The sequence below is a fragment of the Anolis sagrei genome, chromosome 9 (genome assembly GCF_037176765.1).
Source record: "Anolis sagrei isolate rAnoSag1 chromosome 9, rAnoSag1.mat, whole genome shotgun sequence".
Lineage (NCBI taxonomy): Eukaryota > Metazoa > Chordata > Lepidosauria > Squamata > Dactyloidae > Anolis > Anolis sagrei.
In genome coordinates, this window is record NC_090029.1 from 11,334,266 (window position 1) to 11,355,128 (window position 20,863).

The 20,863-nt window shown below is 41.8% G+C and overlaps 1 protein-coding gene across 1 annotated transcript in view; it reads left to right on the forward strand.

Annotated features, from left to right (window-relative positions):
- The window catches only part of ETFA (electron transfer flavoprotein subunit alpha), a 46,938-nt gene extending 30,449 nt beyond the window's left edge, over nucleotides 1–16,489 (forward strand). Inside the window, exons 10-12 of the mRNA XM_060755719.2 lie at nucleotides 2,781–2,846; nucleotides 10,915–10,995; nucleotides 16,215–16,489. Coding sequence (XP_060611702.2) covers nucleotides 2,781–2,846; nucleotides 10,915–10,995; nucleotides 16,215–16,250 — 183 coding nt within the window. The 3' untranslated portion in view covers nucleotides 16,251–16,489. The remainder of the gene's footprint in view (nucleotides 1–2,780; nucleotides 2,847–10,914; nucleotides 10,996–16,214) is intronic.
- Nucleotides 16,490–20,863: the final 4,374 nt, after the last annotated feature.

Here is a 20,863-nt window from a genome sequence, read left to right on the forward strand (position 1 = left end):
CCCTCTGCGGAGGTGAGATAGAACAGGATATAAATGCCCTATATGGTTCTGGCCCGGTTTACCTGTCCGAATGTATTCTCCCCTATGAACCATCAAGACAATTAAGATCTGGTTGGGCCCTGCTCTCGGTCCGGCCACTTTTGCAATCTCTTCTGGTGGGAATGAGAGACAGGGCCTTTTCTGTGATGGCCCCTTGGCTGTGGAACTCTCTCCCAATTGAGATCAGACCTGCCCCCTCCCTCCTGTCCTTCAGGAGGCTGGTGAAGTCCTGGCAATGGAAGGAAGCATTCCCAGAGTAATGGTTGAAACCGGCTACAGAACAAATTTATCGACCATACATACGGACTGAGTTGGACATGATTTTATCTTGGCGATTTGGCTTATTTATAATTTTAATCGATATGTATTTTCACTCATTATTATATGATGTTTTTAGATTGTACAATTAGCATTGAATCCTTGCTGTGAGCCGGTCTGAGTCCTTCTACGGAGGTTGAGAAGATCGGGATATAAAAGTTTTAAATAAATAATATAAATAAAATAAAATAAATAATAAATACATACCTTTGGACTAATAAGAGGCCATACTGGCTGTGCAATTCTTGACTTATAGTCTAGAAGGTATAGTTTCTAAATTCTGGATTGAGGCAGTACATTGGTGACTTGTGTGGCATTTCTGTGTCTTTTTACATGCCCAAGTTATGGTTTATTTTGAGGATATTGAATGCAGAGATGAGACACTAAGCCTCTTTTATATATTTTCCCCCAAATGCTGACCTTGAAGGGAGGCTCTCCCTTTTGCAAAGAGGGTCAATAGAAGGATCAGCCGAGAACTACATTCTCATCTAGAGAATAGAATGCGTTTTAGTTTCTCTGATGTTTTCACACCATTTGCATATTCATGACCGTGAGCAGATTGCGGCAACATGGTTTCATCCATGTGAGCAGCTTTAACTTGACTTATTCCAAAAAAATATTTTGATTTGTGAACAAAGATGGGAAAACGTGGATTTTTCTGATGTTTCCGAACGTGGGTGAGAAGTATGCAGCCTTTCAAAAGACGAGAAGGATAAATGATATTAAATTCTATGAAGTTAATGAGTTCTTAAAAGAAAGGACTGACGTGAGAAATTCAACAACAAACATACAGCACTTCTCTTATTACCTGGCCATGCTAGTGACGTGGATGTTGCTTTTAAATCACCATAAAGTGGAAAAATCCTCCTCCGCAAAGAATCTGTCTCTCTTTTATCTCGCCCGAGTTTTTAATTAGTTTTAATTAGTTTTTCTTTTAAAAACTTTTCTTTTTCTTTTCTTGTAATAATAACAATAATAAAGTAAAATGATAAATGTAATAATAATAATAGAGTAAAATAATAAATGTATAATAATAATAATAATAATAATAATAATAATAATAATAATAACGGAGTAAAATAATGTAGCCCACCCATTGTCATTGTGATTTGGCCTATTGTAATTTTATATTATGTATTCACATGTTTTAATTACCATATATACTTGAGTATAAGCCGACCCGAATATAAGCCGAGGCACCCAATTTTACCACAAAAAATTGGGAAAATTGATTGACTCGAGTATAAGCCGAGGGTGGGAAATGCAGCAGCTATGGATCAAATTCAAAATAAAAATAGATAGCAATAAAATTACATTAATTGAGGTACCAGTAGGTTAAATGTTGTTGAATATTTACATAAAACTGTAATGTAAGACTGTCCAGCTCTGATGAAACCATTATTCTAGACTCCTTCAATGTAAATGTGCTTACATATCCTTCCAATAATAATAAAGAGAGCAAAATAATAAATTTAATAACAATAATAGAGTGAAATAATAAATGTAATAAACAGAGTAAAATAATAAATGTAATAAAAATAATAGAATAAAATAATGCAAATGTAATAAAATCAATAGTAATAGAGTAAAATAATAAATGTAATAAAAATAATAATAGAGTAATAACATAAATATAATAAAAATAATACTAACAACAGATTAAAATAATAAATAACCTTGGCTCAAGTATAAGCCGAGGGGAGCTTTTTCAGCCTAAAAAAGGGGCTGAAAAACTAGGCTTATACTTGAGTATATACAATAATTATGATGTTGTTTATTGTGCGCGTTTTTGGTTTGTGTTTTCAGTTTTACTCTATTGTAATTGTCATTTGGGCTTGGCCTCATGTAAGCCGCTCTGAGTCCCCATTGGGGAGATGGTAGCGGGGTGTAAATAAAGATATTATTATTATTATTATTATTATTATTAAAAGTTTTATGTATTTGATATAATTGCTCAAAAGTCTCAGCTTGGGAGGAGGGGATAGTTCACTCCAAAATAAGCCCACAGACCTTTTGCAGGCAGCTACTGAATGTCTCCCATATTGGTCTTCTTGTCCCCTTGGAAGTGTTGAAGGATGGTAGGAGTGTTGAAGGATGATGGGAACAGCAGTCCAACAACTGAAGGTTCCTTACACCCAGCCTAAGGCACCAGATTGCAAAAATGGTTTCTAGACTGTTGAGATTGTTTTATGGTTTTAATAATTGTTTTTGATATTTGGTGATGCACTGTGTTAATATGATTTATGTCTAATGTGTGGTTTTATTATTGTAGTTGTACGACATTGAATTTTGCCATTATCTATGCGTAAACCGCTTTGAGTCCCCCTCGGGGTGAGAAAAGCAGTATATAAATACTATAAATAATAAATAGAAGGTATATTGTGAATGCTTCTTTCATTTTTTCCCCTGTGTGTTTATTTCAGGAGCTGTATATCGCTGTTGGAATATCCGGAGCTATTCAACATCTAGCCGGGATGAAAGACAGCAAGGTACTTTGCTTGTGTCACTCAAAGAAAGCAACATATAATCCTAAAAACAATAAAAATGTTGGGTTGCTTTGAGTTTTCTAGGCTGTATGGCCATGTTCCAGAAGCATTTTCTCCTGACGTTTTGCCCATATCTATGGCAGGAAACTAGGCAAGTGGGGTTTATATATCTCTGAAATGTCCAGGGTTGGAGAAAAACTTGTATCTGCTTGAGGCAAGTGTGAATGTTGCAATTGGCCACCTTGATTAACATTTAATGGCCTCGATGCTTCAAAGTTTGGCTGATTCCTTGGCTGGCAGTCTTCAGGAGGAATCTGAAAACCTGGTTATTCCAGTGTGCCTTCAGTGATTGAATGTAAGGTACTTCCTGACCAAAAACTTTGCACTAAATGACCTCAATAGCACCTTATTTATGGTTCGTGCAATTAAATCCTTCCTCATCCCCGGATCCCCCTTCCCGATGTTGGACATTGTCCTATCTCCTAGTGTTTTAAAATTTTATCTTCAATTTGGCCCTGCCTAGAGAAATCTTTTGTGATTCATTATGTTCCTGTGTTATATTGTGTATTGTACTGATGGGTGGGCCACACCGAGTCCTCTTGAGGGAGATGGTATAAATAAAGTATTATTATTATTATTATTATTATTATTATTATTATTTGGGAGTTGTTTGCTGGCCCTGATTGATTCTTGCTTTTTTAGTGTTGCTCTTTATTTACTGTCCTGATTTTAGAGGTTTTTTTTAAAAATACTGGTAGCCAGATTTTGCTTATTTTCATGGTTTCCTCCTTTCTATTGAAATTGTCCACATCCTTGTGGGTTTCAATGGCTTCTTTGTGTGGTCTGATGGTGGTTGTGAGAGAGGTCCAGCATTTCTGTGCTCTCCAATATTATGCGCTGTCCAAGTTGGTTCATCAGGTGCTCTGCTATGGCTGACTTCTCTGGCTGAATTAGTCTTTCAACTTCCTTGATTTGTGTTTGGGTGAGACTGCATTTGGAGGTCCCTACGTAGACTTGTTCACAGCTTCATGTTACACGGTAGGTGAGAGGATCCCTCTTGTCCTTTGGTGAATGTAGCATTTGTTGGATTTTCATGATGGGTCTGTAGATAGTTTTTAGGTTGTGTTTCTTCATCAGCTTCCCTCTGCGGTCAGTGGTTCCTTTGACGTATGGTAAGTACACTTTTCCTCTGGGTGGATCTTTGTCATGACTCTCATGGCTTGGTCTTGGCCTCTTCTGATGCCTTTGGTGAAGTCTCCATTGGCCTGGAGAGCCCAGTTGAGGTGGTTCAGCACCTTGAAGGAGGTGGGCTTTGCAGATTCTTTTTTAATGGTCTGCCAGGGCTTGAATTGTGCTTCTGTTTTGACCTGGGTGATGGTTGGAATTTTTATGTAGGTCTCTATCCGTGTGAGTAGGTTTTCTGTACACTGTGTGGCCCAATTGTTAATTGTGTTTGTGGATGACATAGAACATCTAGAAATGGCAGTTTTCTTTCATTTTCTTGATCCATTGTGAATTGGATGTTTGAGTGGATGCTGTTGAGGTGGTCCAGGTGACCACTAGGGAAACTATGTTTACAGGTAAGCAACCTATATTCCAGGAACTTGATGAGCTCTTCTTCTCCATGGCTCCAAATGGTGAAGGTATCACCCACATATCTAAACCATATAGTGGGCTTTTTTGTTGCTTTTTCCAGGGATTGTTTCTTAAAGTGTTCCATGTAGAAATTTGCTATGACTGCGCTGAGAGGGCTCCCCATGGCTGCTCCATCTTTCTGTTCATAGAATTCATTGTCCCACTGGAAGTGAATTGGATGTTTGGGCGCCTGTCCTTGTGGTGGTCCAGGAACTTGTTTCGTTCTTCTTCTCCTTGGCTCCAAATCTATATAAATAAATATAAATAAAAATATAATGTTTGTGGGATTAACAGAACTCAAAAACAAATTGACACCAAACTTGGACACAAGGAAGGAAGGAAGGAAGGAAGGAAGGAAGGAAGGAAGGAAGGAAGGAAGGAAGGAAGGAAAGAGATAGAGAAGGAAGGAAGTAGAGCAGGAAAGACGAGAAGGAAGGAAGGAAAGAGGGAGTGAAAGAAGAAGGGAAAGAAGGAGAGAAAGAGAGAAGGTTGGCCACAGCAAAGCATGGTGGGTACAACTAGTCTATATAAATAAAAATGTAATGTTTGTTTGTGGGATTAACAAAACTCAAAAACCACTGGGGGAATTGACACCAAATTCGGACACAATACACCTAACAACCCAATGTATTTCCTTCACTCATAAAAACGCTGAAGAACACAGCAGAAGGGACTTAAAAGCCCCAAAAGCTAAATGACAAAAAGCTAAAAGACAGAAAAAAAGGAAGAAAGAGGGAGGGAAGGGGAGAAAAAAGAAAGAAAGAAAAAAAAGAGGGAAAGAAAGGAAAGGGAGAAGGAAGCATGGAAGCAAAGAGAGAAGGAAGGAAGGAAAGAGGTAGAGAAGGAAGAAAGGAGAGAAAGAGGGAGGGAAAGAAAAGGGGGAAGGAAGGAAAGTTACAGGAGGAAGGAAGGAGAGAAGGAAAGAAAAGGAAAGAAGGAAGGAAAGAGGGAGTGAAGGAAGAGGGGAAGATGTAGAGAAAGGGGAAGGGAAGGAGAGAGACAAGGAAGAAAAGAGACAGCAGAAGAGTAAGAAAAGGGGAGAAGGAAGGAAAGAGATAGAGAAGGAAGAAGAGAAGGGAAGATGGGAAGGAAGGAAGGAAAGATGGAGTGAAGGAAGGAAGGAGGGAAAGAAGGAGAGAATTAGGGAAGGTTGGCCACAGCAAAGCGTGGCGGGTACAGCTAGTCTATATAAATAAAAACATAATGTTCGTTTGTGGGATTAACATAACTCAAAAACCAGTGGGTGAATTAACACCAATTTTGGACACAATACACCTAACAACCCAATGTATTTCCTTCACTCATAAAAACGCTGAAGAACACAGCAGAAGGGACTTAAAAGCCCCAAAAAGCTAAATGACGAAAAGCTAAAAGACAGAAAAAAGGGAAGAAAGAGGGAGGGAAGGGGAGAAAAAAAAAGAAAGAAAGAAAGAAAGAAAGAGAAAAGAAAGAGGGAGGGAAAGAAAGAAAGAAGGAAAGGGAGAAGGAAGCATGGAAGCAAAGAGAGAAGGAAGGAAGGAAAGAGGTAGAGAAGGAAGAAAGGAGAGAAAGAGGGAGGGAAAGAAAAAGGGGGAAGGAAGGAAAGTTACAGAAGGAACGAAGGAGAGAAGGAAAGAAAAAAGGGAAAGAAGGAAGGAAAGAGGGAGTGAAGGAAGGGGGGAAGATGTAGAGAAAAAGAAAGGGAAGGAAAGAGAGAAGGAAGAAAAGAGACAGCAGAAGAGAAAGAAAAGGGGGAGAAGGAAGGAAATAGATAGAGAAGGAAGGAAGAAAAGAAGAAAGATGGGAAGGAAGGAAGGAAAGAGGGAGTGAAGGAAGGAAGGAGGGAAAGAAGGAGAGAATCAGGGAAGGTTGGCCAGAGCAAAGCGTGGCGGGTACAGCTAGTCTATATAAATAAAAATATAGTGTTCGTTTGTGGGATTAACATAATCCAAAAACCACTGAGTGGATTAACACCAAATTTGGACACTTTACCCCTAACAGACCAACAAGTGACCATCACTCATAAAAACACTGAAAAACACAGTGGAAGGGACTTAAAATAAAAAATAAATAAAAAATTACATTACACTGCATGCACAAAAACCACATATATACACAGACACATATATATACGTATATACACAAATATATAAACACACAAAGCGTAGATACACAGACTGGGCCACTGCAACATGTGGCAGAGGACAGCTAGTTCCAAATAAGAATGCTGGTGGGGCCGAAGAAACGTATAGAAGTCATAGATTGATCCCATTCTATAAAAGAAGTCAATTATGTTCTAGTCAATAGTGGGCACGATTGTGTAGTAATAGCATAAACATTCAGAAATGCATTGGTTTCTCTCTCTGCATCCCCCGGTTAGGGTTTTGCAACCCAGACGACACATTCTCCTTGACAATCCTACACAGCCCTACCTTCATATATTTCAGGATCTGACACATGAATTCATGCATAACAATGCACAATTTGAATTATGGACTTGCTACTCCATAAAGTCAGAGGCGCCTTTGAACGTTCCAGCATTTATCCATTCAAATGGAAAGCTATTATAAAATGATGATAAAACTTTAAAAGGTTTAACTCGTTCGCAGCCGAAATGTTTCCGGCCAAAGCGAGGCGGGCGCCTTTCTCAGACCAAGATGCTCTTTGCGTGTTGCCAGGGGAAGGAGGCCCCAATTACACGTTTGGAATAAATGAGAGTTTCCCTTGCCTGTTTGGTAGGCAGTTGAAATCCTATACATCTTCTTCAGTGTGCTTTTTCTCCTTGAAATAATTTCTTCTTGTCACAAACAAGATTTCCGAGCCATTAAATACTACACTTTTTTTGGATCTGGTTTCATCAGCTTTGTAGAAAATTAGCATATTTACTGTATATACTTGAGTATAAGCCTAGTTTTTCAGCCCCTTTTTAGGCTGAAAAAGCTGCTTTGTTATTTATTATTTTACTCTGTTATTACTATTATTTTTATTACATTTATTATTTTCCTCTATTATTGGTATTATTACATTTGCGTTATTTTACTCATTATTTTATTACATTTATTTTACTCTTATTTATTATTATCAGTATTACATTTATTATTTTACTTTAGTATTATTGTTAATTACATTTATTATTTTACTCTGTTGTTGGCGTTATTACATTTGCATTATTTTGCTCTATTATTGTTTTATCACATTTATTTTACACTATTATTACCATTATTACATTTCATATTTTACTTTATTATTGTTATTGCATTTATTATTTTACTCTATTATTGGCATTATTACATTTACATTATTTTGCTCTATTATTATTTTATTACATTTATTTTACTCTATTTATTATTATCATTATTACTTTTATTATTTTACTTCAGTATTGTTAATTACATTTATTATTTTACTCTATTATTTGCATTATTACATTTGCATTATTTTGCTCTATTATTATTTTATTGCATTTATTTTATTCTATTATTATTATCATTATTACATTTATTATTTTACTTTAGTATTATTGCTAATGACATTTATTATTTTACTCTATTAGCATTCTTGCATTTGCATTATTTTACTCTATTATTATTTTATTACATTTATTTTACTCTATACATTATTATTATTACATTTATTATTTTTCTTTAGTATTATTGTTAATTACATTTATTACTTTACTCTATTATTGGCATTATTACATTTGCATTATTTTACTCTATTATTATTTTATTACATTTATTTTACTCTATTATTATTATATTTATTATTTTACTTTATTATTGTTATTACATTTATTATTTTACTTTGTTATTATTGGAAGGATACGTAAGCACATTGACACTGAAAAAGTTAGAATAATGGATTAATCAAACTTGGTCAGTGTTATTTTAAATTAGAGTTTTATGTAAACATTGAAAACCATTTAACCTACTGTTTCCTCAATTAATGTAATTTTATTGGTATCTATATTTATTTTGTATTACCAGTAGCTGCTGCATTTCCCACCTTCGACTTATATTCAAGTCAATAAGTTTTCCCATTTTTTGGTGGTAAAATTAGGTGCCTCGGTTTATATTCGGGTCGGTTTATACTCGAGTATATACGGTAAATCTTTTTTTATGCCTTTATGGATGTTTTTGAATTGTTTTGTTTGTGCATAAGCTCCTAGCACACTGCCTTTTGAATAGCACATTTGCTAGAAAGCTTGGGAAAAAAATAACTTTAAAAAAGTAATTTCTTCCCCTTGTTACACTGTTCAAAAAGTAATCTATTGTAGCATTTTGCAGAGTTTGTTTCCTTGTTCCTTTTTTTTTTTTTTGAGAGAGAGAGAGAGAGGTAAAAACAACGGTAAGAGAACAGTGGAAAACATTTTCTGTTAAAATGCTTTAAATCAACCTTCCGAATGCCGCGACCCTGTAATACAGTTCCTGATGTTGTGGTGACCCCCAACCAGAAAATTATTTTCGTTGCTAGAGAAGACCTATTGCAGTGTTTCTCAACCTGGGGGTCGGGACCCCTGGGGAGGGGGTCGTGAGAGGGTTTCAGAGGGGTCACCGAAAACCATCAGTAAAAACGTATTTCCGATGGTCTTAGGAAACACTTTGGAATAGTCGTTTGGGTTCACAGTGCTCTCCGGATGTAGATGAACTATATCTTCCCTAAATCATGGTCAATTCATCCTGAATCCCTCCAGTGTTTTCTGTTGATCATGGGAGTTCTGTGCGGGAAGTTTGGCCCAATTCTATTGGTAGGTTTCCAAATGCTCTTCGATTGTAAGTGAACTATAAATCCCAGCAACTAAACTCCCAAATGTCAAGTTCTATTTTCCTCAAGCTCCACCAGTACTCACATTTGGGCATACTGAATATTCGTGCCAAGTTGGTCCAGCTCTATCATTGTTTGAGTTCACAGTGCTCTCTGGATGTTCCTTCGCTCTTTACATCCATGCTTCCTTCTCCCTTCCTTCCTTCCTTCCTTCCTTCCTTCCTTCCTTCCTTCCTTCCTTCCTTCCTTCCTTCCTTTATTTCCCTCCCTCTTTCTTTCTCTTCCAAACTCAAGGTCAATTCCCACCAAACCCTTCCAGTATTTTCTGTTGGTCGTGGGAGCTCTGTGTGCCAAGTTTGGTTCAATTCCATCGTTGGCGGAGTTCAGAATGCTCTTTGATTGTTAGTGAACTATAAATCCCAACAACTACAACTCCCAAATGACAAAATCAATCCCCCCAACCCCACCAGTATTCAAATTTGAGCGTATCGGGTATTTGTGCCAAATTTGGTCCAGTGAATGAAAATATATCCTACGTATCAGATATGTACATTACGATTAATAACAGTAGCAAAATTATAATTATGAAGTAGCAATGAAAATAATGTCAAGGTTGGGGGTCACCACAACAGGAAGAGCTGTATTAAGGGGTCGCGGCATTAGGAAGGTTGAGAAACACTATTTATTTATCGTGTCATCAGCAACCATTGTATTACAATTCTAACAGAGCAAAACAAACAGAGATTAAAAAGAAAAAGAAAAAAAAGGGGGGGGGGAACCACACAGATTTTGCAAATTTGGTATTTGGTTAAATGTCCTTTGACCAGTATCTGGCCACTTGGAGTGCCTCTGGTGTTGCCGCAAGAAGGTCCTCCATCGTGCATGTGGCAGGGCTCAGGGTGCATTGCAGCAGGTGTTCAGTGGTTTGTTCTTCTCCGCACTTGCATGCCGAGGATTCCACCCTGTAGCCCCATTTCTGAAGGTTGGCTCTGCATCTCGTGGTGCCAGAGCGCAGTCTGTTCAGCGCCTTCCAAGTTGCCCAGTCTTCTGTGTGCCCAGGGGGGAGTCTCTCATCTGGTATCACCCATGAATTGAGGCTCTGGGTTTGAGCCTGCCACTTTTGGACTCTCGCTTGCTGGGGTGTTCCAGCGAGTGTCTCTGTAGATCTAAGAAAACTATGTCTTCATTTAAGTCGTTGACGTGCTGGCTGATACCCAAACAGGGGATGAGCTGGAGATGTCTCTGCCTTGGTCCTTTCACTATTGGCTGCTACTTCCCGGCAGATGTCAGGTGGTGCAATACCGGCTAAGCAGTGTAATTTCTCCAGTGGTGTGGGGCGCAGACACCCTGTGATAATGCGGCATGTCTCATTAAGAGCCACATCCACTGTTTTAGTGTGGTGAGATGTGTTCCACACTGGGCATGCATACTCAGCAGCAGAGTAGCATAGTGCAAGGGCAGATGTCTTCACTGTGTCTGGTTGTGATCCCCAGGTTGTGCCAGTCAGTCAGTCAGCCACAGAAACACTGATATATGGTATATACCGTTGTTAGGCATGCTTCATTGCAAGTTCTGGGGGTTGCTTTGAATTTATTTTCCAAGGGATGCATTGGTTGCCATCTACCTGCTAGAGAGGACCTATTGAATCCATTAAATGTCTGGAGTGTTGGCTTATCCTGGGTTCTTCTTTCAGACCATTGTGGCCATCAACAAGGATCCAGAAGCCCCCATATTCCAAGTTGCAGACTATGGTTTGGTTGCAGACTTGTTTAAGGTAAGATCCCTCTCTCCAAAGTTTTGGGGCCCAGGTTGCACTCAAAACCAGGACTTCCTCTTCTTTTAAAAAAATGATTTTATTAAATTTTCACATAGAAATAAATAAAACCACCACCACATCACCATAACAGACAATAAAAGAAGAAGAAAAAATTGACAAGGAAAGTGGGAGAACCTTGAAATATAGAAAAGTAGGAAATGTCAAAAAATTAAGCCTACAAAGTGGAAAAAGAATAAAAGAATAATAAAAATAACAAAAAATAAATGTTGACTTCCATTCTGTGTCTCTGCTTATCATATTAAGTATTCTTACTCAATTGTTGACGTCCCATCTATTCCTTCTCAGGAAATAATGTTATTTTATATTAGTAGAAAAGAGGCATTTTGCTATTTTTACATATATATCTATCATAGATCTCATACAAAAAAAGTTATTATTATTTTCCTGCCTCTTTTCTTTTAAGCACTTTTCAAAAAATGACCAATCTGTCTCTCTTATAGGATTTCCTGAGCTTTTTTTTAAGTTAATTTGTCCATGTCTTTAATTTCTTGAATCTTATTTATCCATTCCTCAATCTTAGGTATGTTGTCCATTTTCCAAATCTTTGCGTATATTATCCTTGCAGTGGTTACTATATAAGTAAATAAAATGTCTTTGTTTAGGTCCAGGATAATGTCCAAGTCAGTAATATTGAGTAAATAATACTCTGTTGTTGTTTTTTTTGGGAAAAAAATTCCCAATATTTTTTGTGTTTCTTCATGAATGTTTTTTCCAATATTTTTGGGCTTTCTTACATGTCCACCACTTCCTCTTCTTGAGGTATATTTGGTGCTTAACCCATGCTGAGTAAGCTCTTGTTTAAGGAGCTCCATTGGCTGCCGTTTATTTTCTGGGCCCAATTCAAGGTGCAGGTCTTGACCTACAAAGCCCTGAACGGTTTGAGACCCACCTACCTGCGCGACCCCATTTCCATTTACGAACTCACACGACCTCTTCGATTTTCCGGAGAGGCTCTTATCTCGCTCCCGCCTGTATCACAAGTGTGACTTGCAGGGATGAGAGAGAGGGCCTTCTCTGTGGTGGCCCCCCGTCTCTGGAACTCACTCCCCAGAAATATTAGGGACGCCCCCACACTGGCCATTTTCAGGAGGAACTTGAAAACCTGGTTATTCCAATGTGCCTTCAGTGATTGAATGTAAGATACTCCCTGACCAAACTTTGCACAAAATGTCCTTAGAAGCACTTTATTTTATGGTTTGTGCAATTAAATCCTTCCTCATTCCTGGATCCTCCTCCTGATAATTTACATTGTCCTATCTTCCAGTGTTTTAAAATTTTATCCTTGAACTAGCTGTACCCACCACACGTTGCTGTGGCCAGCCTCTTTCTCTCCTTCTTTCCCTCCTTCCTTCACTCCCTCTTTCCTTCCTTCATTCCCTTATCTTCTTTCTCACCTTCCTTCCTTCTCTATGCCTTTCCTTTCCTTCCCCCTTTTTCTTTTCCTTTCTCTTTCTCTCCTTTCTTCTCTACCTCTTTCCTTCCTTTCTTTGCTTTTCGCTTCCACCCTTCCTTCTCTTTCCTTCCCTCCCTCTTTCTCTCCTTCTTTCCCTCTTTCCTTCCTTCATTCCCTTATCTTCTTTCTCACCTTCCTTCCTTCTCTATGCCTTTCCTTCCCTCCCCCCCTTTCCTTTTCCTTTCTCTTTCTCTCCTTTCTTCTCTACCTCTTTCCTTCCTTCCTTCCTTCCTTCCTTACTTACTTAGCTTTTCGCTTCCACCCTTCCTTCTCTTTCCTTCCCTCCCTCTTTCTCTCCTTCTTTCCCTCCTTCCTTCACTCCCTCTTTCCTTCCTTCATTCCCTTATCTTCTTTCTCACCTCCCTTCCTTCTCTATGCCTTTCCTTCCCTCCCCCCTTTCCTTTTCCTTTCTCTTTCTCTCCTTTATTCTCTACCTCTTTCCTTCCTTCCTTCCTTCCTTCCTTAGCTTTTCGCTTCCACCCTTCCTTCTCTTTCCTTCCCTCCCTCTTTCTCTCCTTCTTTGTCTTCTTCCTTCACTCCCTCTTTCCTTCCTTCCCTTTCTATCTTTCCTTCTCTCCTTCCTTCCTTCCTTCTCTACCCCTTTCCTTCCTTCTCCCCTTTTCTTTTCCTTACTTCCTCGTTCTCTCTTCCTTCTCTACCTCTTTCCTTCCTTCCTTCGCTCTTTACTTCCATGCTTCCTTCTCACTTTCCTTCTTTCTTTCTCTTTTTCTTCCTCCCTTCATTCCTTCCTTTTTCTTTCTTTCTTCCCTTCCCTTCCCTTCCCACCCCACCCCACCCCACCCCACCCCACCATCTCCCCGATGGGGACTCGGAACGGCTTACATGGGGACAAGCCCGGACAACATAATACAGCAATAAAATCAAAACATATACAACAGACAACAAGAACATTATCAAAATGATGATGATGATGATGATAATAATAATAAATAAATAAATAAAAATTCCACAGTAAAGATGACAATTAGCGGGCCACATATTCCGAACTAAAAAAAATTAACAGACTATGATGAGATAAAATAGGAGCAGGGCATTTAAATGGAAGCATTTTTTCCTGACGTTTTGCCTGCATCTAGGGCAGGCATCCTCAGATGACCCCATGCTTACAGTTCTACCTGAAAAGAAAATTGGACTACAGATACGTGACCCAGAGGATGGCAAATTTTTTCAAATTATGACCTATAGTGTTATCATTAAATATCAGTTTGGTCTTTTTAGAGAATTATTTTTTAAATCCTTGCACAAAAAGCCTTAATACAGAAAACCATGCTACTGAAGTCTAATGTTTGAAAGTGTTTATTTGGTTGCTGTTGATGGTGCTTCCCTTTGGCCCTTCCTCTGTGCCAGTCTCTCGGCCTCTCCTTGCCCTCGACTGGCATGTAGGACTGGCAGGAATGGTGGCAAGGCGAGTAGGAGCCTTGCCAGCACTTAATGCCACGCCTGAGCAGATGCCCGCCGGCTTGGCAGTAAACACGGGCCTTTTAATAAGCTGGAGACAAAAGCGACATTCGGAAGAAACAACATGTAGACAATTTCCTTGATAAATTTTGTACGACCACATTATTTCCGCCTAATGGAAAAGTAGATCTCTTCAATAATTGAGAGGCTATATTCCTCAGCCTCGGGTTCAGCCGGGATCTCTCTTGAGCGAGGGAACGGAACGGAAAGGCGAGGGAACGGATAGCTGGCACAAGGGCTTCAGGTATAGCTGCGCCACCTGCTTTTATGCACTACTGCCCTTGAAACCGGGAAGGATCGCAGTGCGTGACACCATCTTTAGTTTAATCAAGTGGCTCAAAGGCAGCCCTTGCCAAGAGGTTGGCACAGGTCCCTCTTAGAGCAGGCATGGGCAAACTTTGGCTACGCTGTTGGGAATCTAGTGCTATGAAAACTTTGCAATCTATGACATACAAATGGACAAATATTCTTTCCCAGGTGTGGTATAATTTGAAACCAACCTTTAGACCAGGCATGGCCAAACTTGGGCCCTCCAGAACTTTTGGACTCCAACTCCCACCATTCCTAACAGCCTCAGGCCCCTTCCTTTCCGTTTAAGTGGCTGAGGGGGAAAAGGGAAGGGACCGAGGTTGCTGAGGGGGATAAGGAAAAGGGCTGAGGCCGCTGAGGGGGAAAAGAAAAAGGACTGAGGCTGCCAAGGGGGGAAAGGAAATGGACCGAGGCTGCCGAAGGGGGAAAGGAAAGGGATCGAGGCTACCGAGAGGGGAAAGGAAAGGGACCGAGGCTGCCGAGGGGGAAAAGGGATGGGACTGAGGCTGCCGAGGGGGAAAAGGAAAGGGAGAGAGGCTGCCGACGGGGGAAAGGAAAGGGAGAGAGGCTGCCGAGGGGGGAGAGGAAAGGGACCGAGGCTGCCGAGGGGGGAGAGGAAAGGGACCGAGGCTGCCGAGGGGGGAAAGGAAATGGACCGAGGCTGCCGAGGGGGGAAAGGAAAGGGATCGAGGCTGCCGAGAGGGGAGAGGAAAGGGACCGAGGCTGCCGAGGGGGAAAAGGAAAGGGAGAGAGGCTGCCGAGGGGGGAAAGGAAAGGGAGAGAGGCTGCCGAGGGGGGAAAGGAAAGGGACTGAGGCTGCCGAGAGGGAAAGGGAAGGGACTGAGGCTGCCGAGGGGGGAAAGGAAAGGGACCGAGGCTGCCGAGGGGGGAAAGGAAAGGGACTGAGGCTGCCGAGAGGGAAAGGGGAAGGAACCGAGGCTGCCGAGGGGGAAAAGGAAATGGACTGAGGCTGCCGAGGGGGGAGAGGAAAGGGACCGAGGCTGCCGAGGGGGGAAAGGAAAGGGACCGAGGCTGCCGAGGGGGAAAAGGAAAGGGACTGAGGCTGCCGAGAGGGAAAGGAAAGGGACCGAGGCTGCCGAGGGGGGAAAGGAAAGGGACTGAGGCTGCCGAGAGGGAAAGGGGAAGGAACCGAGGCTGCCGAGGGGGAAAAGGAAATGGACTGAGGCTGCCGAGGGGGGAAAGGAAAGGGATCGAGGCTGCCGAGAGGGGAGAGGAAAGGGACCGAGGCTGCCGAGGGGGAAAAGGAAAGGGAGAGAGGCTGCCGAGGGGGGAAAGGAAAGGGAGAGAGGCTGCCGAGGGGGGAAAGGAAAGGGACTGAGGCTGCCGAGAGGGAAAGGGAAGGGACTGAGGCTGCCGAGGGGGGAAAGGAAAGGGACCGAGGCTGCCGAGGGGGGAAAGGAAAGGGACTGAGGCTGCCGAGAGGGAAAGGGGAAGGAACCGAGGCTGCCGAGGGGGAAAAGGAAATGGACTGAGGCTGCCGAGGGGGGAGAGGAAAGGGACCGAGGCTGCCGAGGGGGGAAAGGAAAGGGACCGAGGCTGCCGAGGGGGAAAAGGAAAGGGACTGAGGCTGCCGAGAGGGAAAGGAAAGGGACCGAGGCTGCCGAGGGGGGAAAGGAAAGGGACTGAGGCTGCCGAGAGGGAAAGGGGAAGGAACCGAGGCTGCCGAGGGGGAAAAGGAAATGGACTGAGGCTGCCGAGGGGGGAAAGGAAAGGGCCTGAGACTGTTAGGAATGGTGGGAGTTAAAGTCCTAAGGTGAGTGCACCTTCATATTATATGAAGAAATATGTGAGCCCATATAGCCTAAAGTACTGACGTTTTAGCATCTGAAATGGCTTCTTAAAAGTTGGTATTCCTTTTTTAAATTTTGCTATTTTGATGTATTTTTCTCTGCAGGTTGTTCCCGAGTTGACAGCTGCCTTGAAAAAATGAAAATTCATCTTGGAAATGGGGTGCTTGAGATAATTTTTTTAAAAATAATATCTTAAATTATATTTTATCTACTGAAAAATAATAGCAACTGTTTAATTATTACCAAAAATGGGAACTCTGGATGACCTCCGGGATGCCTTATATCATATATCTATTTTTGCTTTCACCTGTAATTTAGGTTCTGAAATGGTCTTTTTTTCTAATTATGTAATAAATATGTATTTCATGGTGGCATCTTACACTTTGCTGACCTGATGTTTGTGTCCACTAACAATTTTGTGTGTCTTAACGGTCCCTTGTTGGCTTACCTCTCCATACCTCTCACCTTATATACATTGTGTTGGTGAAGGCTTTCATGCCCAGAATCCCTGGGTTGTTGTGAGTTTTCCGGGCTGTCTGGCCATATTCCAGAAGCATTGTCTCCTGACGTTTCATCCACATCCATGGCAGGCATCCTCAGAGGTTGTAAAGTATGTTGAAAACTAGGCAAGTGGGCTTTATATATCTGTGGAATAATGTCCAGGGTGGGAGAAAGAACTCTTGTTTGTTGGAGGTAAGTGTGATCGTTTCAGTTGGCCACCTTGATTAGCATTGCAGCTTCAAAGCCTCGCTGGTTGCTGCCTGTGAGGGATCATTTGTCGGGAGGTGTTAGGCAAGTGAGGTTTATATATCTGTGGAATGTCCAGGGTGAGAGAAAGAACTCTTGTTTGTTGGAGGCAAGTGTGCCACCTTGATGAGCATTGGTTGGCCTTGCAGCTTCAAAGCCTCACTGACTGCTGCCTGTGGGGGATCATTTGTTGGGAGGTGTTAGGCAAGTGGGGTTTATATGTCTGTGGAACATCAGGGGTGGGAGAAAAAACTCTTGTGTGTTGGAGGCAAGTGTGAATGTTGGCCACCTTGATTAGCATTGGTGGGCCTTGCAGCTTCGCTGGTTGCTGCCTGTGAGGGATCATTTGTTGGGAGGTGTTAGGCAAGTGTGGAATGTCCAGGTTGGGAGAAAGAACTCTTGTCTGCTTAAGGTACATGTGAATTTTGCAATTGATCACCTTGATTAGCATTGAATAGCCTTGCAGCTTCAAAGCTTGCCTGGGGGAATCCTTTGTTGGGAGATTATTAGCCGGCCCTGATTGTTTCCTTGTCTTGTCTGGAATTCCCTTGTTTTTTGAGTGATCAGGACAGTAAGTAAAGAACAACACTAAAAAAACGGGATTTCCAGACCAGAAACAACACTCTAACTCAGTCATCTCTACCTGAAAACTCTTATCCCAGTTATATCCTACCTTGTCTATGTCCAGCATTATTATTTTAAATTTTAAATTATTGGATTTGGCCCAGCTATAGGTTTTAAATGCTTGTTATTGTTACTGTTTATTGGGTTATTGTAGGTTTTTTCGGGCTATATGGCCATGGTCTAGAGCCATGATGGCGAACCTATGACACGTGTGTCAGCACTGACACGCGTAGCCATTTTCGATGACACGCAGCCACATGCAGCCGCATACAGAGAAGATGGGGCCGCATCCCAAGAAGGACATTTCATCCTCGGCTCCTACACCAGCATTTTTCTATAATGCCGAGATATATGGCATTATGGAAAAAGCAAGTAAGTTAAATAATTAGTTTTTGGTTTATTAAATACAGTTATATATTACAATAATATATTTTTGTTATTAAACTATAAATATCATGAAATTATTGTTTTTTTCTCAAAGTGACACCCCACCCGAGTTATGCTCGGTTTTTTTTGGTGAGTATTGACACTAAGCTCAAAAGGTTGCCCATCACTGGTCTAGAGGCATTCTCTCCTGACGTTTCGCCTGCATCTATGGCAAGCGTCCTCAGAGGTAGTGAGGCCATAGATACAGGCGAAACGTCAGGAGAGAATGCCTCTAGACCAGTGGTTCTCAACCTTCCTAATGCAGTGACCCCTTAGTACAGGTCCTCATGTTGTGGTGACCCCCAACCTTAACGTTAACGTTATTTTCATTGCTACTTCATAACTGTAATTTTGCTACTGTTATGAATCGTAATGTAAATATCTGATATGCAGGATGGATTTTCAGTCACTGGACCAAATTTGGCAAAAATACCCGATACACCCAAAATTTGAGGTTGGGGGTGATTGATTTTGTCATTTGGTAATGCTGGAGTTGCTGGGATTTGTAGTTCACCTTAAATCAAAGAGCTTTCTGAACTCCATCAATGATGGAATTGAATCAAACATGGCACACAAAATCCCCATGACCAAGAGAAAATATTGGGAAGGTCTGGTGAACATTGACCTTGAGTTTTTGGAGTTGTAGTTCACCTGTATCCAGACTGTGGACTCAAGCAATGATGGATCTGGATCAAACTTGGCACAAATGCTCAACATGCCCAAATGTGAAAACTGATAAGAGTTTGGAGAAAATAGACCTTGCCATTTGGGAGTTGTAGTTGTTGGGATTTATAGTTCACCCACAATGAAATAGCATTCTGAACCCCACCAATGATAGAATTGGACGAAACCTTCCACACAGAACCCCCATGACCAACAGAAAATACGATGTTTTCTGATGGTCTTTGGCGACCCCTCTGACACCCCCTCGCGACCCCCACAGGGGTCCCGACCCCCAGGTTGAGAAACACTGCTCTAGACCATGGCCATATAGCCTGAAAAAACCTACAACAACCCAGTGATTCCGGCCATGAAAGCCTTCGACTATACGTTACTGTTTATTGTTTATTTTTGTTTATGAGATTTATTTTAACTGTTGTAATGATTGTTTTCTTATTGCTTTTACTGTTGATGTATTTTGGGCTCAGCCTCATGTAAGCCGCACCGAGTCCCTTGGGGAAATGGTAGCAGGGTATAAATATATTATTATTATCATTAATAATAATAATAATAATAATAATAATAATAATAATAATATTAGACCTGGTTCGCACTCTCTTTGAGCAACACACCAGGACCTAACTGGTCTATAGAGGTTTGTTATAGATCCTGGGAAGAAAGGTTTAGATCCCATCCTCTTGATTTTCTTTTGCTGGATTTTGGTCTTAATTGTCCTGACGTGGGTATCCTGGGACTGGCGCTTGCAGAGCGAGTCTGATTGTGACGCAAGGAGACAGCCTCTATCGCAACGTGGTGCGGAGGAGGAGGTGTTAGTTGTAATCGGAAGAGAAACCTCAGGGATGTCCTGTCGAGGACACTTAGGCTGAGAAAGACAGAGTTGGAAGCGACAAGGGACAGTTTGGAAAATGGAAACCTAGGGATGCTTTGCAATGATGAATGGCTGCATCTGGTTGCGACAAACGGCTTGCACCATTGGGAGCGGGAGAAGTGTTCCAGCCCGAGGTATTGAGTTACAGAAAAGGGTAGGAGAGCTAGGACAGGGATCGAATGTCCCTTCTGTTTACCAGGCGAGCAGCAACATCTACTCCTTCTTTGGGATTCAGATCAGAAGTAGCACCAAAGTCGTACTCTTAACTCCTGCTTAACTTCTCGTACGACTCACCTGGGTGAGCTGGGTGTTCAAGCAAGCCCGCACAACTTGACTATAATAGGGGGCCAAAATTAAACACGTTTTTAGCACCTTACATTCCAAATTAGTTGGCGAAGGGTTTCATGGCTGGAATCACTGGGGAGCTTTTCTTTTGTCATGTCAGGAGCAACCTGAGAAACTGCAAGTCGCTTCTAGTGTGAGAGAATTGGCCATCTGCAGGGACATTGCCCAGATGTTTTGATGTTTCACCATTCATGTGGGAGGCTTCTCTCATGACCCCTTTGCATGGGGAGCTGGAGCTGACAGAGGGAGCTTTTCTTTTGTCATGTCAGGAGCGACTTGAGAAACTGCAAGTTGCTTCTAGTGTGAGAGAATTGGCCATCTGCAGGGACGTTGCCCAGGGGATGTTGGCCAGATGTTTTACCATCCATGTGGGAGGCTTCTCTCATGTCCCCTTTGCATGGGGAGCTGGAGCTGACAGAGGGAGCTTTTCTTTTGTCATGTCAGGAGTGACTTGAGAAACTGCAAGTCGCTTCTAGTATGAGAGAATTGGCCGTCTGCAGGGACGTTGCCCAGGGGATGTTGTCGTCTGCAGGGACGTTGCCCAGGGGATGTTGCCCAGATGTTTCACCATCCATGTGGGAGGCTTCTCTCATGTCCTCTTTGTACGGGGAGCTGGAGCTGACAGGGAGCTTTTTTTTTTGTCATGTCAAGAGTGACTTGAGAAACTGCAAGTCGCTTCCGGTGTGAGAGAATTGGCCACCTGCAAGCTCATCCACTCTTTCTCCGGATTCGAATCCGGAGAGAGAGTGGATGAGCTTGCAGACGGCCAATTCTCTCACACCAGAAGCGACTTGCAGTTTCTCAAGTCGTTTGTCAGTCTTCAGTCCTGCCGACACAAGGGTTTAACCCACTACTGAGAAAGTGGGACGTTCCTAGTCACCCAGCGGGTTGAGCTCCATGGTCCGAGGTTCAAACCTCTAACCACTTTTATTATCACTTGATGGCATCCTCAGAGGTTGAGGAGTCTGTTCCAACATCTCAGCGGTTTAATCTGCTGCGCCTACCAGAATAGGCCATCCCGGTATGCCTAGACAGCGTTACCCAATACTAGTTCCATTATGA